Here is a 27,938-nt window from a genome sequence, read left to right on the forward strand (position 1 = left end):
GGTCACCAGCAGTGGAAGTCTGAAACAGGATTGGGCCAGGGATGGTTGTCATCCCTGACCTTAATGCTGTCTGAGAAAAACTCAGAGGTCCACCCAGTACTCCTGAGGAAAAGGCCCCAACAGTGGCCTGTGTTTGAGGGGAGAAGAGAGGGCTGTCCGTGTGCCAGGTGCTATACCAGAGACTGTGTGTGTACTTGATCATATCTCATTCTTGCAACAACCCTTGCAAAGTATCCCCACTTTTCAAATGAGGAAGCCGATGCTCAGTGAGGATCATTGATATATATGCTGAATCCGAAATGATAAATAGTAAAGCAGTCATATATGTTGATTTTAAATATGGACTCTAGGGAGCCTGGTGTGAAAACCATTGCATTGGCCCATGCTTTTCATCTGAGGGTTGTCAAGCGGGTGTTGCTGTCTATCTCATTCATTCTTACTTGTAGCCTGAGAACATCCTGAGGGGCAGGCTCTGTGTTTCAGTGTCTTTAGTGCCTGGCAGAGGCCTTGGCACACAGCAGGTGCTCAAACAATTTTTAGCACCTTATTTTATGCTAGGCCCTGCGCTAGAGGCTGAGGATTTAAAGGTAAGGCCATAGTCCCTAGCCCCAATGAGGAAGAAGAGAGAACACTAACATCTGTTGAATACCTTATAAGTGCCAAGCGTGGAGATAAGCACTATTTTAGTATTTTATGCTATTTTATTTTGTATACTCCAAGGTGGCCTTATCTTACAAAAGAGAAAACTGAGGTTAAGGAGATAACTTGCTCGTAGTTACAGAGTTAGCAATAATAATGGCAAACACACATATAGTGCTTATTATGTGCCAGATACTATTATTAGGGCAGTACTTATATTAACTCATTTAATCCTTATGACAGATCCAACTTTATGAGGCAGATACTATTATTATGCCCATTTTATAGATGAGGACACTGAGTCACACAGAGGTCCAGTAACTTGCCTAAGATTATACAGCTAATAAGTGCTGGGCTCAATTTTCAAATCAACACTGTAGCTCATAATCCATTTTTTCATCACTGTGCTATGCTGCCTCTCATGACAAAGCCAGGGCTTGAATCCAAGGCTTGCTTCTTTTCTGTGACACTGGTAGCCTCATTAGCTCATAGACATGGTTAAAAGAAGAAGGTACAATATAGGTGAAGTGTTTGACAGCAGAGAGGATTAGGTTTTGTTGTGGGTGGAGGTTAGAGGAAGGCAGTTAAGAAAAAGATGACAATTTGGCCGGGCGCGGTGGCTCAAGCCTGTAATCTCAGCACTTTGGGAGGCCGAGACGGGCGGATCACGAGGTCAGGAGATCGAGACCATCCTGGCTAACCCGGTGAAACCCTGTCTCTAGTAAAAAAATACAAAAAACTAGCCAGGTGAGATGGCGGGCACCTGTAGTCCCAGCTACTTGGGAGGCTGAGGCAGGAGAATGGCGTAAACCCAGGAGGCGGAGCTTGCAGTGAGCTGAGATCCGGCCACTGCACTCCAGCCTGGGCCACAGAGCGAGACTCCGTCTCAAAAAAAAAAAAAAAAAAAAAGATGAAAATTTACAGAGTGTAAGGAAAAGATTGATAACTCTGACTGAATTTCAACTAAAATTTAAAATTTCTACACAACAAAATAAACCATAAACAAAGTAAAAAAATAAACCACAGACCAGGGAACATACTTCCAATGCGTGTAACTAACAAACAGTGAGAAACAAGAATATATTTCAAACTCCCACAAATTACAAGAATAATAACAAGCAACTCTGGAGAAAAAATGGCCAATAAATATATGAAAAGATGCTTAGCCCTACCTGCAACCAGGGAAATAAAAAGTAAAATAAGATTATTTATGCTCATCATTTTAGTAAACATATACAATTTGGCTTGTCTTCATTTATTCATTCAATTCATTCAACAGGCCGGGCGCGGTGGCTCAAGCCTGTAATCCCAGCACTTTGGGAGGCCGAGACGGGCGGATCACGAGGTCAGAAGATCGAGACCATCCTGGCTAACACGGTGAAACCCCGTCTCTACTAAAACTACAAAAAAACTAGCCGGGCGAGGTGGCGGGCGCCTGTAGTCCCAGCTACTCGGGAGGCTGAGGCAGGAGAATGGCATGAACTCGGGAGGCGGAGCTTGCAGTGAGCTGAGATCCGGCCACTGCACTCCAGCCTGGGCAACAGAGCCAGACTCCGTCTCAAAAAAAAAAAAAAAAAAAAAAAAAAAAAAACAATTCATTCAACAAACATTGAGCTCTTACTGTTCTAATACTGGAGATACAGCAGTGAAAAGAGATAAAAATCTCTACCCTTAGGCAATTTGTAATGTACTGAGCTTAACAATAAGCAAAGAAAAGTAAAATATATAGTTTTCTAGTAATGAATGCTTAGGTGAAAATTTAAGAGCAGAGAGAAGAAGGACATGAAGTGTTTGTATAAATGTGTGAATTTGAAAATTTAAAAGGGTGAATTTTGAGTAATGACCTGAAGTAATTGGGAGTGATTTATGTAGATAGATCTAAGGGAAGAGCACTTGAAACAGAAGGATCAGCAAGTGCAGAGGCCCTGAGGCAAGAGCTTGCCTAGTAGGTTCACAGAACAGCAAGAGGCTACTGGCACTGGATGAGAGTGAACATGGGGACCTAGAAGGAGATGAGGTGAGAGAGACTGTGGAGGGGCAGGTAAGGTCTCATAAGTCACAGTGAGGACTTTGGCATTTGCTTGAATGCAAAGCCATTGGAGGGTTTGGACAGAGGAGTAACATACTTTTTTGTTTTTCGGGACAGGATCTTGCTCTGTTGCCCAGGCTGGAGTACAGTGGCACGATAATGGCTCACCACAGCCTCAAAATCCTGGGCTCAAGCTATCCTCCCCAACCTCATCTTCATGAGTAGCTGGGACTACAGCCATGTGCCACCATGCCTGGCTAATGTTTGTATTTTTTGTAGAGATAGGGTCTCACTATGTTGCCCAGGCTGGCCTCAAACTCCTGGGCTCAAGCAGTCCTCCTGCCTCACCCTCCCAAAGTGCTGACCTTACGGGCATGAGCCACTGCACCAAGCCAGGAGTGACACACTCTAAGTCAGATTTCATGAACATTGATATTAAGTGTGGTCAAGGATATGGAGCAGTGGAAACTTTTGTATGGTGGGTATGTAACTGGTGGGCAGGTAACTGGTACACAAATTGGAGCAGTTTGAAGATGCTCATACCCTATAATTCAGCAGTTTCACTCCTAGGTAGATAATTTTAGAGGAATTCACATATATATGGGACAACATATAGAAGAATATTATTCACTGTAGCAGTATTGCTTGTAATAGCAAATATTTAGAAACAACCGAGATATCCATCAGCAGGAGAATGGACACATTATACTACTGTATTCATACATGGAATTCTGTAGCTTAAAAAAATGAACGAGAGCTAAAAGCATAAATATAGATAAATCTCAGCACAATGATTTTAAAAAGCATGTTGTGGAAGGATATAAATAGTATGACACCATTAAAAATATATATATTTTTTTGAGATGGAGTCTCACTCTGGTACCCAGGCTGGAGTGGCAAAGGCACAGTCTTGGCTCACTGCAACCTCCGCCTCCTGGGTTCAAGTGATTCTCCTGCCTCAGCCTTCTCAAGTAGCTGGGACTACAGGCATAGGCCACCACACCCAGCTAATTTTTGTATTTTTAGTAGAGACGGAGTTTTACCATGTTGTTCAGGCTGATCTCGAACCCCTGACCTCAAATGATCTGTCTGCCTCGGCCTCCCAAAGTGCTGGGATTGTAGGTGTGAACCACCACGGCCGGCCTAAAAATATTTTTTAAAAGTGACATGATAGGTAACCAGTGTTTGTGTTATTCTTCGTGCTTTTCTATATGTTAGAAATACTTCATAATATAAAAATGCATAATATGAAATTTTAATTATAAATACAACCTAAATGAAGGCTCTCTCCCACCCCCATCCCATAATAAGAGTAGGAATTTGGCAAGAAACAGGGAGAAGGCGGTATGAAGCAACATGGCGGGTCCTGGGATGAGTGAGTGTCGTATGTGTCTGGAGTCCAGCCTTCCGCTGGGGGTAGCTGGAGAAGTTACAGAGCCCAGATCCTGGGGCCTTTTATATCAGCCTCAGGAATTAGGATTTTGTCCTTAAGCAGTGGAGGTTCACTGAAGAGTTGCAAACAGGGGAGAGGGATGATAATAGGAGGGGGACAAAAATGCTGAGGGCTGGGAAGGTTTTCTTGCTTGTGTCCAAGGATGAGCATTGGGCCACATAGAGGTGGTGGGTGTGCAGGTGTTGGACCTTTCAGGCCACCTGAAAATATTGTTTCTCCAACTGTTCCTGTGCCAGAGTTGTTAGGTAACTTAGAGCATGGGGCAGCTAGAGAATGCTAGACAAGTCTTCAAATTAGTATAAATATCTTCCCATACCAGCCTGCCTTTAAAAAAATTAATTAATATTTTAGTGACAGGGTTTCATCATGTTGCCCAGGCTGATCTTGAACTCCTGAGCTCAAGTGATCTGCCTGCCTCGGCCTCCCAAAGTGCTGGGATTATAGGTGTGAGATAGGTGTGAGCCACTGCATTCTCCCCCGCCCCCATCATTTTTTTTTTGAGATGAGGTCTTGCTGTGTTGCCAAGGCTGGAGTGCAGTAGCTATTCAGAGGCAATGATCATAGCTCCCTGCTGCCTCAAACTCCTAGCCTCCAGTGACCCTCTCACCTCAGTGTCCTGAGTAGCTGGGACTACAGGCTTATGCCACCAGGCCCAGTTCACAGGCTTCCTGTTGCCCTCAAGATAAATTCCTAACTCAACAGGGCTTCTAAGACCCCTCATGATCTGACTCTGGCCCATCTCTTCAATCTCTGGTTACTCCTGACCTGAAACTTGGCCTTGAACTGTTACCTCTTACTTCAGAGTCTCTGCTCCTGCTGTTCCCTCTTCCTGGACCTCTCTTCTCTTCTGTCCTCACTTGGTGAACTCCTGTTCTTCTTTAGATCCCAGCTTACACATACCTTTCTCTAGGTTTTGCACCCTCCCTATCTGCTCCCATAGGCACCCTGTACTACCCTCTGAGATTAGATATTTTATTGACTGTCTCCCCGAAGTGCATGGATGCGCTAGAAGCAGTGACTGTGTCTCTGTTGCATATCATCGTGTCCCCAGTAGAGGGTAGTGGGTACTTAGTCAATAATGACTGAGAGGACATGATATTCTTGGTTTTCTAGTTATATGGGTATCGTAAGTTAATATTTTGGCCACTTGTGGTCATACGCTTGGATGGTCTCAGCTCATCTATAACACATGGTCAGTTTTATTCATTCAATAAAGCTTTTTGGCTATAGGGGTTTTGTGGGTTTTTTTTTTTTTTTTTTTGCCACTCTTATGTGTGGGCCCTCAGAATAACACTGTGAAATTTAGTCCTTGGCTACAGCAGAGAGCTTTCCGTCTAGTGATAAAGAGACAGTTTGTGGAGAGCTAATATTGGTGACTTTTTGAAGCACCCCATTTGATTGCTTGTGTTCCTTTTCCCACACTCAGAAGCCAGTGCTTGGCTTTGAAAAGTACTAATCTGTTTCTACTAGTCATGTCCACTATGATAGTAATGTTCTTAATTTTGTGACATGTCAGGGTACCTGAAATTATCCCAAAGGGTGTTGCAAAATATTAGTGAAATTGAAAAATGAAATTCATGCAATTTATTAAAATCTCTCAATCTAAAGATTGTATTTGTTCCACATAGTACTTTTTCTAGATGGGGAGAGACAAGGATAGTATTCATGAAATCATGCAAATAATGTAAGAGATTTGCAAAACATGGTCCACTCATCTGCTCAGTGGTATATCTTAAAACTATTAAAAAAGAATAAGCTGATTTTTATGAATAGCTGTGATAGACTCTCCAGGCTATATTAAGGTGAAAATAGCAGGGTACACAGGAGGACATGTATGTATCTTATCTGTATAAAGTGTACACATACACACATATGCATTTGCTTATATACATGAGTGGAATATTCCTGGCAGTTTTCATTAGGAACAGGTTACTTTGGTGAGCTTTAGGGAGGAACGATACAGAGCCAGGGCACAGAGAGGGAGTGGATCTTGCTGTTCTCCATATTCTCTTTGTACCTTTTGAAACACTGGACCACATACATGTACTTTTAAAAATTTTTTTATTTTAATTTTTGTGGGTACGTAGTAGGTGTATATAGTGCATTGTATTACTTTTTCATTAAAAAAAAGAAAAAGCCGTAAGCATACACACACACACACACACACTCACACTCAACACGACCGTGGTGAACTGGTAGGTTTAATCGACTCTGCCCTCATGTGTTCTGCTTGCCCTGCTCTTTTTGTATGCTGCAGAAGCTCTGTCTGATTTAACTTCTTTTTCTGTGATGCTAACATTTGGCACTTAGATAAGGGAAGTAATCTTTACTTCATGTATTCTGGTGGAAGGTTTAATAAAAAGCCTGTGAATTTTTCTTTGTCGGTGGTGATCCTCCAATAAAAGAAGCTATACACAAATCAGTGTCTTCATTCACCTAATTGTGGAAGGCATTTTGGCCTTTGGATTGGAATACCAACCCCCCACCTTCTTTAAGGCAGCTAATTACTGAGTTGTGTTTGACCTTTGAAAAAAGAAAATTTCCTTTAAGCAAGTGTTGATACCATCTAGAAAATTCATTTTCTTTTGCTAACATGAATTCAAGAGGAAGATAAGAAATTCTGTAAAAATCTAAAGGCTTGTGCTTCATTTTCTTGTTTCTGAATTTTCTGGTTTCCTTTGCAGGCCCCTTTTGGATATGTGCCACGTTGGTCTTTGCCATAGCAATTAGTGGGAATCTTTCCAACTTCTTGATCCATCTGGGAGAGAAGACATACCATTATGTGCCCGAATTCCGAAAAGGTTGGTGAATAGCTTGACTCATTTGGAATGCTGTCAGTTTCTAGCTTTGAGTTCTTTTTACCCCCTGAGCTCCTGGGCCCCATCTCTAGGTGCTGTAGCCCTGCTTTTGTGTTTTAGGGTTCAATGTATCTACTCAAATGTGTAGATGAGCTTACCACCCATCTATATAAATCCATTTAGTCTTTTTCTTCTTACAGTGATAAAATATATGTTACATAAAATTTACCATTTAAATGTGTAATTCAATGGCATTAAATACATTCACAATGTTATGAGTCCACATAATCTTTGGGAAAGCTGTAAATCAAGGCCCAATAACAACTGCAATTTATTCCCCCTCCTTTTTTTGAGATAGTATCTCACTTCATTGTCTGGGCTGGAGTGCAGTGGCGCAATCACTGCTCACTGCAGCCTCCACCTCCCTAGGCTCAGGTAATCCTCCCACCTCAGCCTCCTGAGTAGCTGGGATCATAGACATGCAACACCATACCTGGTTAGTTTTTCCATTTTTTATAGAGACAGGTCTCCCTATGTTGCCCAGGCTGATCTCAAACTCTTGGGCTCAAGTGATTCTCCCGTCTTGGCCTCCCAAGGTGCTAGGTAGGATTACAGGTGTGAGCTACCACAGCTGGCCACAATTGGAATATATTCTAAGACAAGGGTACAAAATAAGTTAAAGGTGTGCGTGAAGGTCTCCTGTGTGGCATTATTTATATTATCCACATTTTGGAGACGATGGAAACATTGTTTTAAGTTGTGATGGCTCAACTAGCTGGGGTCATCTGCAATTGCCAATCACAAAGCACCTAGAGCAATGTGGAAAATTCATAACTTATTCCAAACTGGTGCCTATTCTGTTAGCAACTTTGTTGAAGAGAAATCTGGGTTGGGCATGGTTGCCCATGCCTGTAATCCCAGCACTTTTGGAGGCCAAAGTGGGAGGATTGCTTGAGCTGAGGAGTTTGAAATCAGCTTGGGCAATATAGTGAGACCTTGTCTCTGAAACCCAAAGCTAAAAAAAAGTTACCGGGTATGGTGATGCATGCCTATACTCCCAGCTACTCAGGAGGCTGAGTTGTGAGGATTACTTGAGCCCAGAGACTGAGGCTGCAGTGAGCTGTGATTGTACCACTGCACTCCAGCCTGGGTGACAGAGCGAGTCACTGTCTCAAAAAAAAAAAAAAGAAAAGAAAAAGAAAAAAGACACCTGGTGTGGTGGCTCACGCCTGCAATCCCAGCACTTTGGGAGGCCGAGGTGAGTGGATCACAAGGTCAGGAGTTCGAGACCACTCTGGCCAACGTGGTGAAACCCCCTCTCTACTAAAAATACAAAAATTATCTGGGCACAGTGGCACGTGCCTGTAATCCCAGCTACTCAGAAGACTGAGGCAGGAGAATCGGTTGAACCCGGGAGGCGGAGGTTGCAGTTAGCTGAGATCATGCCACTGCACTCCAGCCTGGGCAACAGAGAGAGAGACTCTGTCTCAAAAAAGAAAAAAAAGAAAAAAAAAAGGGAGAGAGGTCTATAAATGATCAAAGACTGGAAGGGAAAATGCAGAAATGAATGTGTCCAGGGATGGGCTTGTGAATGACATTCTTGTTTTAAAACGTCCTTTCTTGTGTCAGTATTGGTACTTAAAAAGCAAAACAGCTTTTAGAGACCTACAGGTGACAGCTGCCCCCAAATGAGGAGGTTTGGCTTTGTCAGAGATTGACCTGTACCACTTTCTCGGTTCCCTGGCTCCCTCCCTGCCTGCTCTGCTGTCGGGAGGCTCTAAGTAGCCTGGATAAGAGCACTAGTTCTGGAACTAGACTGCTAGCTTCAGTTCCAGCTCCACCACTCACTAGTTTCTACTCTGTTGGGCAAGCTATTTCATCTGTCTTAGCCTCAGGTTCTTCGTTGGTGAAATGGAAATAATAATATTTCTGTTACAGGACTATTGTGAGAATAAAGAGTTAATATATATATAAAGCTTAGAATAGTGGTTTGTACCAAAAAAAGTTCAATAAACATTACCTATTACTACACACACACACACGCACACACACAAATATGTACACATATATTCAATCCCATTATTTATCCAGTAACCTTGGTTTGAGTTTAACTCAATAAATATTAACCATGAGATAGAACCCTGCCTTCAACTAGTCCAATGTATGTGCATAGAAAGATATGTATTTGCCTGTGTGTGTGTGTGTGTGTGTGTATGTGTGTGTGTGTGAGAGAGAGAGAGGTGAGAGAGAGGTGAGAGAGACAGAGAGAGAGAGAGAGAGAGAGAATATATCCATGTATCCTTCCTTCTTTTCTTCCCCTCTACCTTCCATGCCCACTTTCCCTTCTTGTCCATCATGGAGTCAGACTTGGATTCAATCCCAACTCTATCAAATAACCTTGATTTGAGTTTAACTCAGTAAATATTAACCATGAGATGTAGATCCTGCCTTCAAGTAGTTCAGTGGTTAGAAAGCTAGTGAATGACTATTGCTGTAAACAGTTTACAGCAATAGAGCAATAATATGTTTACAATATAAACATATTAACCTCTATATCAGAGATAAGTGTAGGTATATTGACATAGAAGAAGGAGTGACCTACTTTGCCTGGGGATCTGGAAACTCAGGAGAGTCTTTATCTGTTCTTATCCTCTTTGGCTGGGCATCCCAGTATCAGGAAGTGTTGTGATGTATATACTGGTAAAGTGGTCATTGACCCTATCAATAAACATTTTTCCATTTCATGTAAAAAGTATGAGTCACGTCTGAGATGAGATCCTGCTTCTACCAACTTGTTAATTATGTGACCTTGACCAAACAACTTAGCTTCTCTGACCCATTTTCCTCATCTCTAAAATGACTATATAGATTGTATGAAATAAATGTAGCTGCATATTAGTTAACAAAATAAACACTAATTCTTGACTGAGCATTTATTATCGATCAGTCACTCTTCTACTTAGAACAGTTCTTACCTGCTTTTATTCATTTAATTTTCCTATTAATCTTAGAAGGTAGTATATTATTTTTCTTCCCATTTTATAGATGAGGAAACTGAGACAGGAAGGCTAAGTAACTTACGCCCCAGAGTTACTTTTCCTAGGACTAGAACCCATGGAATCTGCATACAGAATCTGTGCCCTTGACCATTATTCTACATTGCCTCTCGAAAAAGCACCGAGTGTAATACCTGATGCCCAGTAGTTGATCAGTAAGTGACAGCTATAGCCATGGGAGTAATTCCCTCCTCTTCCCTTAGTTATCCAAGAAAAAGGCAGTATATCAGCAGAATTACATTTGGCCTAATGAGGCAATTCCCAGTGTGAAAAAACTGTTCTGGGAGCTCAAAAAGTTTTGGGCATTCATGTCTTAACCAGAGTCTGACTATAATTGTTAGGGGTGCCTTTGTTCTTGCCAAGATGCATTAAGTGAGTTACCTGCTGATTTCATGTAGCAAGGGCTGATGCCATGGCTTACCCATAACTTCATGACCCTCCACTCCAGAGGACGGAAAGGGAATCCTCCAGGGCATGCTTCTACTAGAGGAAGAGGAGAGATGTACATGGATATGCAGAATGTTGCTGTTCTGAGGAGCCACTCAATAGCATTTTTTTTTTTTAAGGGACAGAGTCTTGCTCTGTTGCCCCGGCTGGAGTACAGTGGTGTGATCTCAGCTCACTGCAAGCTCTGCCTCCCAGGTTCACACCATGCTCCTGCCTCAGTCTCCCGAGTAGCTGGGACTACAGGCACCTGCCACCACGCCCAGCTAATTTTTGTATTTTTAGTAGAGACGGGGTTTCACCGTGTTAGCCAGGATGGTCTTGATCTCCTGACCTTGTGATCCGCCCGCCTCGGCCTCCCAAAGTGCTGGGATTATAGGCATGAGCCACCACGCCTGGCTCTATTCAATAGCATTTTTGCCACAGTGGCAGAATTATTTATTTAAGGAAGAAAGTAAAACTGGAGAATATTTCAAGCACTTAATCAGTGAGCTACATCTCCCAATTTCAGAGATAGAGGAACTCTAGAGAGCATGCAGAGTGAGTTAATCTCTACCCAGGGCTTTTTGATACATTTGCTAAAGAAGTCAGTGTCAGCTCTTGTTATACCAAGGAAGAGAACGTATTCTTCCAAGGGGATAGTCGGTTTTTATTTGATTGAAATATCTCCTATATATAAACATTTGCAGTGTGGCCCTCTGAAGTATTTCCTTTGCATAGTTCAACTGTTTAATAATATTAGTTGTTAGTTATTAAATGAATTATAAAAACCATATGAGGGACTATTGTTCCTCACCACAAAGACGAATGGTAAAGGTTCATTAATTCAACAAACATTTCTAGAGTGCCTACTGTGTGTTAGGTATTGTGTCAAGCTCAGGGATTACAGACCAGTAAGACATGATTTCATGGTCTAGTGAAGTCGATTGACATGTTAGGATTTAAGTACAATAAGGTGTTGGAAGTGCTCTGATAGTCTACTAAAGGCATAATGGAGATTGAAACTTGTATCCTGTCATCCTCAGTGTCCATAGCAGCTACCATCATCTATGCCTATGCCTGGCTGGTTCCTCTCGCACTCTGGGGTTTCCTCATGTGGAGAAACAGCAAAGTTATGAACATCGTCTCCTATTCATTTCTGGAGATTGTGTGTGTCTATGGATATTCCCTCTTCATTTATATCCCCACCGCAGTAAGTACCACACTTAGGGAACAGATTCTGAGTGATGCCCTGTTCTTGGTGGAAACCTCAACCAAGAATTTGACCTAACATCATTATTTCCAGTGCAACACTCATGTGCTCCTGAAAAATCTCCTTTGAAGTTAGAAGTTCAGCATGAAAGGGGTCTAGGGAGCCAAATGCCTTCACTGGATCTTGGGCCCTTTGTTATGAAAGTATATGCCTCAGTCTACATGCTGGTGGTGTTCCTCCAGCCTATACTGAAAAACCAGGGTGGCAGTGGGGGCCCAGCTGCCGATTGGCTCAGGGGCCTTTGTAAACATATGTGCCTGGAATGAACGAATGCCTCCCAAGACCACCCCCCTCCTCCTTTTCTCTTCTTTCAGATACTGTGGATTATCCCCCAGAAAGCTGTTCGTTGGATTCTAGTCATGATTGCCCTGGGCATCTCAGGATCTGTCTTGTCAATGACATTTTGGCCAGCTGTTCGTGAGGATAACCGACGGGTTGCATTGGCCACAATTGTGACAATTGTGTTGCTTCATATGCTGCTTTCTGTGGGCTGCTTGGTATGGGTTCATTCCTATATTCTTTTGGTGTGTTTTATATCCAAATGCTAAAAGACCTCAAACTGTTAGACACAACAGTTCTTTTAAAATTGACTCCATGGGCTGGGCGCCTTGGCTTACGCCTGTAATCCCAATATTTTGGGAGGCCCAAGTGGGTGGATCTCTCGAGCTCAGGAGCTTAAGACCAGTCTGGGCAACATGGTGAAACCCCGTCTCTACTAAAAATACAAGAATTAGCTGGGCGTGGTGGCTTAAGCGATCCTCCCACCTCAGCCTTGCAAGTAGCTGGTACTTGGGAGGCTGAGGTGGGAGGATCGCTTGAGCCCAGGAGGTGGACGTTGCAGGCAGCTGAGATTACACCACTGCAGTCTGGCCTGGGTGACCGAGGGGGACCCTGTCTCAAAAAAAAAAAAAAAAAAAAAATTGATTCTGTGAAATAAAATTTCATTTTAAGTAGACTCATCTACATGGGAAATGGTGAGTCTCAAAATTATGAGAATTTGGCTTTAGTCTTTGGTTTTGCCTAATTTCAGTAATCTGATCAGAATTTGGGGTCTGACCAGAGGAAATAGAGACGGATGAATGTCTATATACATTTGTTCCTCAGTATTGGGGTTGTGGGGGTATGGTTGGTTCCAGGACCCTCTATGAATACCAAAGCATGGATGCTCAAGTTCCCTATATCAAAATGGTGTACACACATCCTCCTATGTGCTTTACATCATTTCCAGATTACTCATAATACCTAGTGCAATGTAAATGTTATGTAAATAGTTATTATATTGTTTTTTAAAATATGTGTTATTTTTATTGTCTCATTGGGTTTTTTTACTTACATATTTTTAAAAAATATTTTTCATCATGGTTGGTTGAGCCTGAGGATGCCGAGCCTGTGGGTGTGGAGGGCTGACTATGTAGGGTTAGGGAACTGGGGTGGGGGATTCTGTTTTTGGATGCCTTTGCTGATTTTCTGCACATACCTAGAAAGATTTTTGAAATTTAAAGTTTTATTTAAATGTAGAAAGTTTAAAGTTTAAATTTAAAGGTAGAAATTAAAAGTTTTAAATTTGAAGGTAGAAAGCCTGAAAATGAAGTCAGATATGGGAAAGTGGAGTTACTTTTGAGGTGAACAACATTTAAAATAGTGTTTGGGTTCATATGTAGATGTCTTTTTAGGGAGAGCATGTGCTTTTGAGTCAGATAAGCACAGATTGAAGACCAGCTCTGTCACTCATTGGCTGTGTGAACTTGGAGATGTTATTGTTCCTCTCTGAATCTTAATTTCTTAATCTGTGACATGGGTATATTTCCTGCCACAAGATTGTTCTGAGAGCCAAATAAAATGATATTATAAAGCACTTAACATGGAACTTGTCCTATAAATGCCCATAAATTAGGTCCCTTTCCTTTGATCCTAAGGAGACATGGTTCTGTGTCTTCTGTATGCATTGTACACAAAATTTGCTGTCCACGGCCTTAACAAGCCCTGTTGCAGGTTTTGAAAAAAAAAATCCGAGTCCAAGAATGTTAAGGTCCCTAATGAAGGAAAGGACATGGCCATGGGAAGGTGTCTTATAGCACTTAGAAAATTGTCCACATGGCAGGTTTCCAAACCCTTGGTCATGTTTTGCAATTTTAGGAGTAAATGTTTCTTTGGCATCATTTGATCTTTAACATTTTTGTGTAGATAACCTGTCTCATTAAATGCATCAATGAGATCCCAAAGCTTTATCATTAAACAAGTTTCATAAAAAGTGCCAAGTTGTGAAACACAAACCTAGTTTACATGCACTTTACATGTGCGTAAGCTTTAAACCCTTGAGGCGGGCCTGTTGGTTTGACTCATGGCAGAATGACACTATTCATTTCTGGCACTTGGAATCTCTGAGTTGATCACTTAAAATGCTGCCGTGATTCTTCTGGAACTTTTCTGTCTGCTGAAGAACATCCTTTTCATTGTGACCAACTCTCACTGGCATCTCTTGTCCCTCACTGGCATCTCCCGTCTCTCTTCTGAAGTTCTTCCGCTCATGTACATGGCTGAGAAGTTGGTGAGGAGAAGGAGGCAGGAGAGGAAGCATTGCCTTTCTCATTTCTCTAAGGAATAGGAGCAGGGCAGGTTGAGCAGTGGAGCAGGGAGGTATTATGGTTATTATTAAGAACCCATTTCAGGCCAGGCTTGGTGGCTCACGCCCATAATCCCGGCACTTTGGGAGGAAGTCGCAGGCAGATTGCTTGAGCTCAGGAGTTTGAGACCAGCCTGTGCAACATGGTTAAACCCTGTCTTTACCAAAAATATAAAAAAATCAGCCAGGTATGGTGGCATGTGCTTGTAGTCTCAGCTACCAGGGAGGCTGAGGTGTGAGAATCGCTTGAGCCCAGGAGGTGGAGGTTGCAGTGAACTGAGATTGCGCCACTGCACCCCAGCCTGGGTGACAGAGCGAGACTTCATCTCAAAAAAAAAACAACAAAAAAAGAACCCATTTCATCTAGTACCTATGGCAGGACCTTTTACCTCCTGTGCCTATTGTTCCGTTTCGGGGCAGAAGGCGCTGAACCCAGGATTTACCTGCCCATCTCGCTGCTCAGGAACTTTCTGAAAGAGAGTGTAATTCTGAAGCAGGGAGTGCCCTGGACTGAGAGGTGCTCAGCACTGCAAACATAGGCAACAGACTTGCTTCTCAGAACCTTGGTTTCCTCATCTGTGAAAGAGATTGTTGTTTTCATGGGGTTTTGTGAGATACCGTGAGCTGGCTGTGAAAGCCCTCCACATACTGTGAAGTGTTCCTCAGATGCAAAGTCATTAAAGGAGCCTGTGTTGTCAGACACGGCCAGGGCCAGTATGCTGCTTATTCCTCCACAGCACCCAAGTGAGAGTGGTCCAAGGTCCCACAACTAGTACTGGGGCCAAAGCTGAAGTCTCCCACTCTTAATGACAACGCCCTTCCTTGATGCCTCTCACTGACATCTTCTCATCTCTCCTGAACTTTTTACCCATTACACACCTGGATGAGAAAGCAGTGGAGATGAAGAGGCAGGAGAAGAGGCTGTTCAGTCTGTAAGGGACTCAGAGGAGCAGGACGGGTTGGACTGTGGAGCAGGGAGGTCCTTGTGGGGTGCAGGGCCTCTTCCTGGAGCAGAAGGCACAGTTTTCTCCTTCTGGAGGAAGGGAACCATCCTGTGGTCAGGTATCTAGCCAGGGGCCCACCATGCCTGGGTTTTGTTCTCCACAGTGACCAGCCCCTCCTTTTTCTTCTGGAGGCATTGTTTACTGCAGAAGGACTGAGCCAGAAGTTAGGAAACTTGGGTTCCAGACCCAGCTCCACTACCACCTGCTTTGGTGATTTCCCTTCTCTGGATTCCTGCCTCCTCACTTAGAAACAGGGGCCAATCGTGCATGCCATGGCAACATCTTTACTGTTGCAAGGATTGAGTGATATATGCAGCATGGAAAATATGATGAGTCATGTAAATGGAAGACATTATTGTTAAGGCAGAGGGAGGAACTGGCAGGGGAGTTATTTGAGCTGAGGGGCACCGGCTGAACCAGGCAGCTTGGCTTGCTCACTCTCCCCTGGGGAACACAGATTGGTGTTTTTGCCTTAGTGCAGTGAAGCATATAACAGCCCCACACCTGCCAGGGGCCCCTCGGTGATTGCACATGTAAATGATGTCTAATTTATACCAGAACACACCTGGCAGGGATGACTGAGGAAGCACCTAGAGGCTGCACCCTTGGTGTATGTTGGGAGATGTACAAGCCTAAGTTTGAGGTGGTTACTGCCGGCATTTACAGGGAACTGTGCCCTGCCCCTACCCACAGAGAGCCTGCTGATTCAGCTTCGAGGTCTCCATGGTGCCTAGATCTGGACTGGACATAGACTAGGCAACAAATCGCAGGAAGTGGTGGAGAATTAGAAGAGCACAGACTATGGAGATGGACTCAACTGGATTGAAATCCTAGCTCAGACACATAGTTGTCTAGCCTTGGGAAAATTCCATCTGTTTGAGTCTCAGCTTTCTCATCTTTAAAAGGAATAAAATGGCCTGTTATAGCATTTTTTGAGCAGATTAATGATCAAGTATGTGTCTGGTGCACAGTAGGCATTCCCCAAATGATGGCTGTGATTATTATTAAGCATTTGTGGGATTAATGAATCATAGAATTCAAGATTGTTCAAGGAATGGTCCTAAGAGATCATCTTTTCTTTTTCGAGTCAGGGTTTCCCTCTGTTACCCAGGCTGGAGTGCAGCAGTGTGATCTAGGCTCACTGCAACCTCCGCCTCCTGGGCTCAAGCAATTCTTGTCCCTCAGCCTCCTGAGTAGCTGGGATGACAGGCATGCGCCACCACGCCTGGCTAATTTTTGTATTTTTAGTAGAGGTGGGCTTTTGCCATGTTGGCCGGGCTGGTCTTGAACTCCTGGCCTCAAATTATCCACCTTCCTTGGCCCCCCAAAATGCTGGGATTACAGGTGTGAGCCACCACATCCAGCTGAGATCTTATTTACTTGCCTACCTGCCTGCCTGCCTGCCTGCCTTCCTTCCTTCCTTCCTTCCTTCCTTCCTTCCTTCCTTCCTTCCTTCCTTCCGTCCTTCCTTCCTTCCTTCTTTCCTTCCTTCCTTCCTTCCCTGCCTTCTCTCTCTTTCTCTCTTTCCCTCTCTCTTTCCACCACACCCAATCTCTCTCTCTCTCTCTCTCTCTCTCTCTCTCTGGAGCCACCATGCCCAGCCCCAAGATCATCTTTTCTAATCCTTAAATTTTATAGATCAGAAAGCTGAGGCTGAAGTGGGTGGAGCAACTTGTCCAAAGTCACAGTGTGAGCTAATAGCAGAGCCAGGTGTAGAACCTGGGCGTCTTTGCTCATTCTGTCTTACAAGGGTGTCCTGCTACCTGGAAGAAAGACTTTGTTCCTGCATCCTGGGGGCTTGTGGCACAGTGTACCTGTGGGAGAACTGGAGGAGCCCAGCACTAGCACTGTGGCCCTATCCCCCACTTAAGTTAGGGACTCTTCTTTTCTTGCCTCAGAAAACAGCTGCTGGAAGGGTTCCTAGGGAGGAAGCTTCTTAAAAGTAATAGAGTTGCTCTGGGAATGGGGCAAACTAGAGGGAGTCTGCAGAGAAAGGCATCATCTGGAAACTTTTCAGAAAATTAACACGGAATAGCAACAGATAGGGTAGAGCTCCAACATGTTGTGTTGGTGCCCCCTTCTGGCTGATAGAGAGCAGAGCTGGTGAAAGATGGTTGTTGGCTTTCTAACAGTGTACCTTCCTAAGGGCACTGACCCCAAGGTGGTGTCATGAATATTCAGTGGGCCTTGATATAGTAACAAATTCACCTTTCCTTTGAACAACCAGTATTCAAGGGTAGTGAGATTGGTATTTTCCTGGGCTCAAGTTAGGCTTCGCTCAAGTTAGGCTTCTCTAGACCTTGAGATGGGTGGAAAGATTCTCCTTATGTCTTCCCTCCTCTACCTCCTTCTGACTTTTGACAGCTAAGTTGTAGATGGTGAGTGGAAGCACTTAGCAAACCTTTCGCTTCCCAGCTGAAAAATTTTTAGGGAAAGCATGCCTAGCACTTTCTTTTCAAGGTCTTTGCAGAAAGCCAACTAACTAGTTTAGCAGCAAGCTAATGTAGTTCAGTTCATTCGGTATTGATTGGTTACCTCGTATGCTAGGCCCTGTGCAGGGGTGCTGGTGACACAAAGATGAAGAAGGATACAGCCTTTCCCCTGGAGGAAAGACTGTATAATGTAGTGATTAAGAGCTTGTGCTTTGGAGTCAGACAGACCTAGCTTTGAGTTCTGGCTTCACCACTCATTAGCCATGTTCACCTGATCAAATGACAGTCTCTCTGAGTCTTAGTTTCTTTATCTGTCTAATGAGGATAATCCTAACAACCTCATTGGGTTATTAAGAGTAAGTCATGTAATATAGTAAGTGCTCAATACATGGTAGCTAAATTTTTAAAAGTACTCACAATTTAGTGAGACAAACATAAACAGATGGTTGTAGTTTAGTGTGATGACAAATATGGTGGGAAGAACTTAGGGACTGTGAGAGCCCAGAAGTACTGTTAGCATGGACTCTAAAAAACACTTACCCGGACCATTGTCTTTTTAACTCCCTGCTGGGTCTTTGTTTCCCACAGGCATACTTTTTTGATGCACCAGAGATGGACCATCTCCCAACAACTACAGCTACTCTGAACCAAACAGTTGCTGCAGCCAAGTCCAGCTAATGAGGAAAGTAAGAGATTCTATTTTTATTTTGCTATGTGGTGCCATAAAACATGGGCAGGTTTATCAATTCTGTTACTGTTAGCTTTAAGCACAGAGGGCCAGACCCTTTTATCCTTCTGCCAGTTCAGTGTGGGTTTGTGCATGTGCATGTCTGTGTTTCTGTGTTCCTCTTATTGAAGGCCTCTATTTTGAAATCCACATGATACTGGCTTTATAGAGTTGGATAACATGAGCTGTTAGGTTCTTCTGTAAGAGGAGCTCCTGCCTTTGGTCCCAGCAGAGAGGACTCTCTTCTTCTCCCTGAACCCTTTCCTAGAGCACAATATGGGTTTGTTCCATTTTATAATAATCCTGGTGATTTTTTTCTTTTTCTTTCTTTTCTTTTCTTTTCTTTTCTTTTCTTTTCTTTTCTTTTCTTTTCTTTCTTTTTTTTTTTTGAGACAGAGTTTCGCTCTTGTTGCCCAGGCTGGAGTGCAATGGCATGATCTCAGCTCACTGCAGCCTCCATCTCCTGGGTTCAAGTGATTCTCCTGCCTCAGCCTCCTGAGTAGCTGAGATTACAGGTGTGTGCCACTAGCGCCTGGCTAATTTTTATGTTTTTAGTAGAGATGGGATTTCACCATGTTGGCCAGGCTGGTCTTGAACTCCTGACCTCAGGTGATCCACCTGCCTTGGCCCCCCAAAGTGCTGGTATTACAGGTGTGAGCCACCGTGCCCGGCCATTTGTCTGGTCCTATCATTTATCTGGTAATCCCATTACACTTTGTATTAAGCATCACTCTCATGGTGCTTGAAACACTAATGGCTGACAAATCATGTGTCCATCTGCCTATTCATTCATTTGTTCAGCTATTTATTCATTCATTTGTCCACTGTATACTACAGTGTCTCCCCAGTTAGACTGAGCTCCACAAGAACAAGGAATGGTGTTACTCTATATCTTCATTGCCTACCACATAACCTAGTATACAGAGGGCACTCAGTAAATGTTTGTGGCAAGTATAAATGAAACCACACTCTGCACATGATCTTGCTGCAGGCCAAGAACCTTTACTTCGCTTTGTAATCACAGACTGTCCTTTCTGCCCAAGCTGCTGTCTCCCAGAGCCATGAGATATGTGCAAAAACCAGGGGCTTAGAATTAAATAAAATTACCATTTAATTCCAGGCCAGCTGTGGTGGCTCACGCCTGTAATCCCAGCACTCTGGGAGGCCAAGGCAAGCAAATCACTTGAGCTCAGGAGTTTGAGACCAACCTGGGCAATATAGCAAAACTCCATTTCTACAAACAATACAAAAAATTAGCTGGTCTTGGTGGCATGCTCCTGTAGTCCCAGCTAGTTGGGACGCTGGGGTTGGAGGATCACTTGCGCCCGGGAGATGGAGGTTAAAGTGAGCTGTGATTGCTCCACTGCACTCTAGCCTGGGTGATAGAGAGAGAACCTGTCTCTAATAATAATAATGATAAATCCCAGCCCTACCATGTACTAGCAATGTGCCTCGGGTAAGGGGCTTATAACTCTTTGAGCCTCAGCTAACTTGTCTTTGAAATAAGAATGACACAACCTATATAAGATTGTAGTGAAGATTGGAGATCATTTTTATAAAAGCTCCTGGCACATAGTTAAGGTGCTCAGCAATAAAATCAAAGCTACTATCCCTCTCAGAGTGCATCAGTAGTTTGTGTTCAGCGGCTCCCACTGACTTTACCTTGATCCTTTTTTCCTTTTGTAAAACAAATGGGGATTTTCCCTCTTAGTTGAGGAATCCAGGTTGTAGGCCCTGCAGGTTGACTAGATATGACTGGTCAAATGCTTCCAGTTCCTTGATGGTAAGACAGTCACCCTGGCCAGTAGAATGACTGGGGAACTATTGTAAAATGTCATAGCCTATCACTTTTGCCTCTTTCTCTCTTCTCATGGGTATGTGATGTCAGAATCAAAGAAGGTCAGGCCGGGCACGGTGGCTCACACCTGTAATCTCAGCACTTTGGGAGGCCGAGGTGGGTGAATCACGAGGTCAGGAGATCGAGACCATCCTGGCTAACAGGATGAAACCCCATCTCTACTAAAAATACAAAAAAAATTAGCCGGGTGCGGTGACAGGCGCCTGTAGTCCCAGCTACTCAGGAGACTGAGGCAGGAGAATGGCATGAACCTGGGAGGCAGAGCTTGCAGTGAGCCGAGATCGAGCCACTGCACTCCAGCCTGGGCGACAGAGCTGGACTCCATCTCAAAAAAATAAATAAATAAAAATAAAAGAATCAAAGAAGGTGAGAGCCCTTGTACACATTAAATAGCATGGGCTTCCCTCCTCATTTTACAATAAGGGAGCTGAGGCCGAGAGAGGACAGTGCCTTACCCAAGGCCACCCCAGAGTTCTGGGCAAACTAACATGTGTCTATCACATTCCATTTGACAAAACACTTTTTTTTTTTTATTATTTTTGAGATGGAGTCTCATTCTGTCGCCCAGGCTGGAGTGCTTGGTGCAGTCTTGGCCCACTGCAACCTCTGACTCCCAGGTTCAAGCAATTCTCCTGCCTCAGCCTCCCAAGTAGCTGGGATTACAGGCATCCGCCACCACGCCTGGCTAATGTTTTGTATTTTTAGTAGAGACAGGCTTTCACTGTGTTGGCCAGGCTGGTCTCGAACTCCTGACCTTGTGATCCACCCGCCTCGGCCTCCCACAGTGCTGGGATTACAGGTGAGCCACCGCACCTGGCCTGACAAAACACTTTCTAGTTTATTCTTTCATTAGCCACTCTTACCCGCCCTATTGACCACATTTTATGTATAGATGAGAAGGCTGGGCTTAGTAAATCTGGGTTGACTAAGATCACCTATCTCTTAGAGGCAGAGCTGGGACTCATAGCTAAGTCTTGGGGAGCCAATTTTTGAGGTTTTTCACTTTCCCATTTTTTAGACTAATGTTCTTTTTATCACTAAAATGCAGGTTCTCAACAGCCTTTGGCTGTTTGATGGAGCCTTCCTCTGCGCGTCTAGAGGTGTTTAGTAGCAGTCTCCACGCTCCTTTGATTGCATGTCTTATCAGCTGAGAGTTTGTGTGCTGTGTTAATTATCTATTGCTGCCCAGTGGCATTACCACAATACACATTCTCACAGTTTCTGGGGGGCAGGACTCTGGGGATAGCTTAGCTTGCTCCTCTGCTTCAGATTCTCTCCCAAGGCTGCGGTCAAAATGTTGGCCAGGGCTGGTGCCTCACCTGAAATCTAGACTGGGAAAATATCTGCTTCCCAACTCACAAGGTTGCTGGCAGGATTCAATTCCTGTGGCTTCGTAGAATGAGGGCCTTCTTGCTGACGGTCATTTGGAGACCACCCCCAGTTCCTTGCCACGTGGGCCTCTCTATATGATCACTCACTTCATCAAAACCATAAAGGGAGAGAGAGGCAATCGAGTCTGATAGTGAAATGGAAGTTGCTGTCCTATATAATGTAAATATAGAAGAGATGGTCATCACCTTTGCCATCTTCTATTGACTCGAAGCAAGTCACAGGTCTCGCCTACCTTCTAGGGGAGCGAATTACACAAAGGCATGAATGCCTGGAGACAGGCAGGGATCATTGGAGGCCATTTTAGATTCTCGTACACAAGCACAAACTAGTGATACGTGTATATTTGAAGTATTTGCATATACTGTTGTCAATCCATATAGGAACTATTAAAGCTTTAAATGCCATAACCAAGTTGTCAGTGTAGCATTATAGGGTCAAGAAGGGTAGGACTCAGTTGGAGTTGGCCGGGAGGGAAGCGTCAGAGAGGGGCTCTTGTTTGAACTGGGTCATGAAGGTTGAACACAGTCAGTTAGCTGTTCTGGAAAAAGTAGTCTCTTTCCCATGGCTTTGGGAAGGTGAAGACCTAGGCTGTACCGGGGAACATGATAACACGATGTGGACTCACATCACCGAGAACAAGACAATTCGAGCCCAGCTGGAGAGGGACAGAGGTAGAGAACACAATGGCAACAGTTTCCTGGGTCTCTCTTTTGGCCCAAAGTACCTGACATCGCCATGTTGAGGGTCTCTCTCAACCTGCCCCTGAGCTAGGACTTAAGTTACTTCGTTTCATTTTGGTTGTAAAGGCCTTCAGAGAATCAGAGCAGCATCTGAGAAGAGCCTGGCCCTCAGGGCCCTTGAAGACTTCACAGACTGGTGTACACAGATTTGACACCTCTGCACTTTGCTCAGATCTATAACGTGGGTGTTAGTGCCTCCATTTGGGTGTCAAGTCTCCAAATGAGATAGTGATTAACAGCTTCTTTGCAACCTCCCTGGCAGAAGCATCAGTTGCTTTGCTGATAGAGAGGCTGTCCAGAGCCCTGAATGCTGCTGATTTATGAGCTGGCTGTGCCTTCTACTGTCATCTCTGGACTCCCAGCTTTCACTGAAAAATAAAGGCTTCTAATCTCACCAGTAACCTACCTTCCCTATGTAAATCTGTGTATTGGAAAACTTAGCTTAGGGCACATTCCCAGGAGAGCATTGGAAGGCTTAGGTTAGAACACATTCCAGGGAGAACCCCTTCTCTCTCTGGAACCTCAGGATCATAGGGGAGCTTCCAGTTACAGTCATGCATTGCTTGATGATGGGATACATTCTGAGACATGCGTCATTAGGCAATTTCATCATTGTGCAAATATCATAGAACATACTTAAACCTAGATGGTATAGCCTACAACTCACTTGTGTGGGATAGCCTATTGCTCCTAGGCTACAAACCTGTGTGGCATGTTACTATACTGGATACAGCAGGCAGTTGTAACACAATCGTGAGTATTTGTGTATCTAAACATAGAAAAGGTACAGTAAAAATACGATGTGATCTTATGGGACCACCATTGTATATGTGGTCTGTTGTCAACTGAAGCATCATTATGCAGTGTGGGACTGTACTTGTAATCAGCATGCTACCCCTACATAAGTTACTGAAATAATATAAAGAATATCTGGCTTCCATCCTTCCATCTTCATTAACTTTTCACCTGAGGGCAGTGCTATGTCTTCTCTGAGCCAAGACCCTGGTAGAGCCTGGAAACTGTACCTGGGAAGCCCTGCTTTGGCTTGAGGGATGGAGTATCTGAAAGGCAGCATCCAGATTGGGGCGAGCTTTCCAGGGGCACTGACAGGTGAGGCTGCGCAGAGGAGGGCCATCAGCAGATTATCATATCGCAGTGTGATCAGGGCTTTAATTAATGATGCAGAGAGGGCTTCCGGAGGGTCCTGTGTCATTAAACCCTCCTGACTAGATCCACAGGGTTTGTATGCTGGTATCCTTTCAGTTGCTCACGTTGTCAAGAGTGTTCATTTCACAAGCCTTGTCTACTTGGCAATTTCCTGTTTATTTTTCAGGACTCTCTTCAGATACCCTCTGCTTGCTGAAGTTTTTCTTGACTTCTCCAGGTAGTATTACTTATTTTCTTTTCTGTGCTCTTCTACAGTTCTCATATGTTCTTTTATTACGGCAGTTTGCGTATTCACTGTAACTTCATAGACTGAGAGTTCCTTGAGGGCAGAACTTTATTTACCAATATAGCCCCCTAGCACCCAGCAGACACTTGGAGAAAGCTTCATTTGAGCAAGTTGTTAGGCCTATCATATAGCATCAAAACTTTCCTGGGTTTATGTGGCAGGTTACTTGGGAAATCTTTACTTGTTCATTCATTGAAATTCTACTCTGTGCTGGTGAATGATGGAGATCGGTCCTTACCCTCCCAGATTCTATACTCCAGTTTTACATCTCATGCGCCACACAGACTAGAAGGCCCTTTTACATTAAAGAGAGAATCATGATTATAGGAACTTCTGATTGGAATATCCCAGATCAGACAGTGGCAACATTAGAAGGCTTGGCTGCAGGGCTGAGCCAAGGAAAGGGACAGAGAATGCCCATGCCATAGTACAGCCACTCAAGATGGGAGCCAAAAGTGGTCAAGAGTCAGGTCGTAGGCCAAGAGGTGGTAGAGGCAATCTTCAAGAGATAAGGAAGTGCTGGCTGATGGTGACATTGGGGACCAAGTTTGGCACAAAGGGCAATAACATCTTACTTTTCTCCCTCTGGCCTAAGTGCCAAGAATTCCCAACGTCTTTGCTTCCGGCCCCCCATTAAAAGTTGGCAGCAGGAGAAGGAAATTTCTTTTTTCTTTTCTTTTTTCAGACAGTCTCACTCTGTTGCCCAAGTTGGAGGACAGTGGTGCATTCTCGGCTCACTGCAACCTCCACCTCCCAGGTTCAAGTCATTCTCATACCTCAGCCTCCCGAGTAGCTGGGATTACAGGAATGCATCATTGTGCCTGGCTAATTTTTTTGTATTTTTGGTAGAGATGGCATTTTGCCATGTTGGCCAGACTGGCCTCTAACTCCTGTCCTCAAGTGATCTGCCTGCCTCGGCCTCCCAAAGTGCTGGGATTACAGGCATGAGTCCCCATGCCCGCCTGAGAAGGGAATTTTCCAGTCTTCAAATTCTTCCCTAGTTTTGACATTAATTTGGAATAGACAGCCAGAAAGATGAGAGAAAAACAGAGTACATATCTATGCAAATAAAATCTTGAGTGCTTGCTCTGTGGGCCTGTTTGTCCCTACTGTTACTTAGCATTTCAGAACCCAAGTTGATGATTACTAAAAGGCTGATCAGGGCTTTAGGTTCTTTCACGCCTGCAAATTACGGTGTCTGACCTTCTCCAGCCACTTTTCACAGATATTTTGTTAGCAATGTTTCTCTTTTCTTGAGCCAGTAGACTTGGGCAGATAGCCCTTGCCTCGGCCTCACCTTCGTGGTATCATCAAACGCTGATGTCTGAATGTGGTATTGCCCTGTTGATGTCTCCAGGAAGGCCTAGCTCATTCTCCCAAGTGGAAGGCTATGCATTAGGAACTTATTCTCCAACATATTCCTTAGTCTCCCCTGGATTTAACTCTCTCTCTGGCCCCTCTTTCCAAGTTTCTGTCTCTTGCAAATCCCCAGCTAGGTATTCCAACAGTTGCCTATAATTCATTACATTCCAAGCCGTACTCATCCCCCACTACAACCAGATCCTCCTCATGTTTTTCTGTCTCAGGGAATGGCACCATCATTTATATTGTCCCTGACTGCAGAATAGGTTAGATTCTTTATTACACCCTCGCCTGGCAAGTTAAGATTGTAATTAAGGCCGGGCATGGTGGCTCACGCCTGTAATCCCAGCACTTTGGGAGGCTGAGGTGGGCGGATCATGAGGTCAGAAGATCAAGACCATCCTGGCTAACACAGTGAAACCCCATCTCTACTAAAAATACAAAAAATTAGCCAGGCGTGGTGGCAGGCGCCTGTAGTCCCAGCTACTCGGGAGGCTGAGGCAGGAGAATGGCGTGAACCCGGGAGGCAGAGCTTGCAGTGAGCCGAGATCATGCCACTGCCCTCCAGCTTGGGCAACAGAGCGAGACTCTGTCTCAAAAAAAAAAAAAAAATTGTAATTAAATAAATAATATTTTCTATATTTGTTTGCCTGCCCTGTTGCTTCTCTTGGTAGACTGCTTCCTCGACAGTTGGGACCGTGTCTGTCTTGTTCATCACCATACCCAGTACCTGGCACATGGGTCCTCAATATTTGTTGGACTAATTAAGAAATCCATCCAGTCACCCAAGATAGAAACCTCAGCATCAAAGTAGATTGTAGATTCCCCCCACTCACCTTCCACATAGTATCAGTCAGCAAGACTTGTCTTTTCTACCTCTGAAGTATTTCTCGTCTCTGTCCTGTCGTTACCATACCTAGCCTTTAGGACCAATCATTTAATATTTGAACTGTAGCAGTAACATGATGGCTTTCTCCACTTCTTTTCTTTTTCTCCTTCCAGTTCATCCTGTACACAGCCACAGGGGTCTTTGAAAATTTATAATTCTGACCACGCCTTTGACTATGTCACTTCCCTACTTAGAAACTTTTTTTTGGTCCCCTATTGCCCAAAGAACAAACTTGAAACCCCCTGTATTGCCACAATCTATCCCTGATTTATTTGACCTGCCTTATATCCTGCCACTATCTCCTATATAACCTTACATTTCAACTACCATGGTTTTCCAGGTCCCAGATCTTTAAGTCCCTCCATATCCACTCTTACCTTTTCTCCTCTAGTGCTTAACAGTGCTGTCACGGAGAAGAGAGAGAGAGAAGGATGGGCAAAGGTAGCTTTGGGATCTGGCTTGGAGAGAGTCACTGGGTTTCCAAGGAAATAGAAGAAAACTTTTTAAAGCATCATCTTTCTTCCAACAGTAAGCTCTACTTTGAGCATCAAAATCAGACTCAAGGCTCAAGATTTGGGGAATTGGTGGCAGCAGACTGCTCTGGTGTTGGAGTTATACCTCTAAACATACATGAATATCCTTTTCTACAATGTGGCTCTTTCCTTTTGTGGGGGTTCTTCATCTTGAAAGTGTCCCGTTTTGTTTTTCAGTTCTCTTTTGTTTTTTGGAGCATGGTTCTTTGGGAAGTGGCATCCACTGCAGGAAAGCAGAATGAGCAGAGCCAGCAGAACTGATGGAGTGGCACAAACTCCCAGTGTCTGGATGGGGCCATACTGGTGCCTAATCACCCGTTTAACAAGCAGATATTAAATGTTGCTCAGCACATGTGTCTTTCAGCTCTTCTTTTTCACACATGGATGGTCATTGTGAGCATGCGCTGACTGGACTGAAATGCCGGGGAATGGGTTAGGCATGCTCAGTGCCATCCCTTTGCCACCCACAGTCAAATGACATGCTTCACTGTGGTACCTTAATACCCGAAACAGACCCATGCTAAATTCTGATGTCCTCTCTCTGAATTATGTACAGACTACCTGGGGGATCCTCTTCTCTCCAAATGGTAGCCATCCTGAAGTAACCAAACAGTAGAAACTTTGGTGGAGATTAACCGGGAGCTTGAAAATTTGTCTTTGGTAACCTGATACTGGACAGCTGAACTGAATGCTTGCAAAATAAATACCTCACATGATGTCTGTGACTGCATTTTGTGACTTTGACCTTAAGTTTTTCCTTGATGGTTTGTCTGTACTGGAGGCTGCTGGGAATCGGATTGAATGTGCTCGGTGCTATGATGTGTGGGTTAAAACGGGACATCTGAATGTTTCCTCCTATAAGAATGGAGTATCAGTTTTAAAGAACACATTTGGCCAGAAGTTGTGGCTCACGCCTGTAATCCCAGCACTTTGGGAGGCTAAGGTGGGTAGATTGCTTGAGCCCAAGAGTTGAGACCAGCCTGGGCAACATGGTGAAACCCAGTCTCTACAAAAAAAAAATACAAAAAATTAGCTGGGCATAGTGGTGCATGCTTGTAGTTCCAGCTACTCGAGAGGCTAAGGTGGGAGGTTTGCCAAGGTGATGTTAAGCATCCTCGAGAGGCTGAGCCTGGAGGTTGAGGCTGCAGTGAGCCCCTCCAGCCTAGGTGACAAAGTGAGACCTTTTCTTAAAAAAAAAAAAAAAAAGTTCATTTACATCCCATTTTGACAAATTTCAGAAAATTCTCTTAGGGT

At 44.0% G+C, this 27,938-nt stretch overlaps 1 protein-coding gene across 10 annotated transcripts in view; it reads left to right on the top strand.

Moving 5' to 3' along the window:
• YIPF1 (Yip1 domain family member 1) overlaps positions 1–27,938 on the top strand; it is a 44,121-nt gene that overhangs the window by 12,217 nt on the left and 3,966 nt on the right. For 4 of the 10 annotated variants that reach the window (XR_494311.3, XR_494308.3, XR_494310.3 and 1 more), the window contains 6 exons: positions 6,806–6,922; positions 11,445–11,611; positions 11,986–12,168; positions 18,319–18,416; positions 23,781–23,831; positions 26,862–27,414. Coding sequence is in view for 4 of the 10 variants with exons in the window: in XM_007978682.3 (XP_007976873.2) it covers positions 6,806–6,922; positions 11,445–11,611; positions 11,986–12,168; positions 18,319–18,408 (557 nt within the window). In the remaining 6 variants the exon portion in view is untranslated. Of the gene's footprint in view, positions 1–6,805; positions 6,923–11,444; positions 11,612–11,985; positions 12,169–18,318; positions 18,417–23,780; positions 23,832–26,680; positions 27,415–27,938 lie in introns of those variants that run through there. The other 6 variants (XM_007978682.3, XM_007978683.3, XM_038000211.2 and 3 more) reach the window with 4 other exon arrangements.

The sequence above is a fragment of the Chlorocebus sabaeus genome, chromosome 20 (genome assembly GCF_047675955.1).
Source record: "Chlorocebus sabaeus isolate Y175 chromosome 20, mChlSab1.0.hap1, whole genome shotgun sequence".
Lineage (NCBI taxonomy): Eukaryota > Metazoa > Chordata > Mammalia > Primates > Cercopithecidae > Chlorocebus > Chlorocebus sabaeus.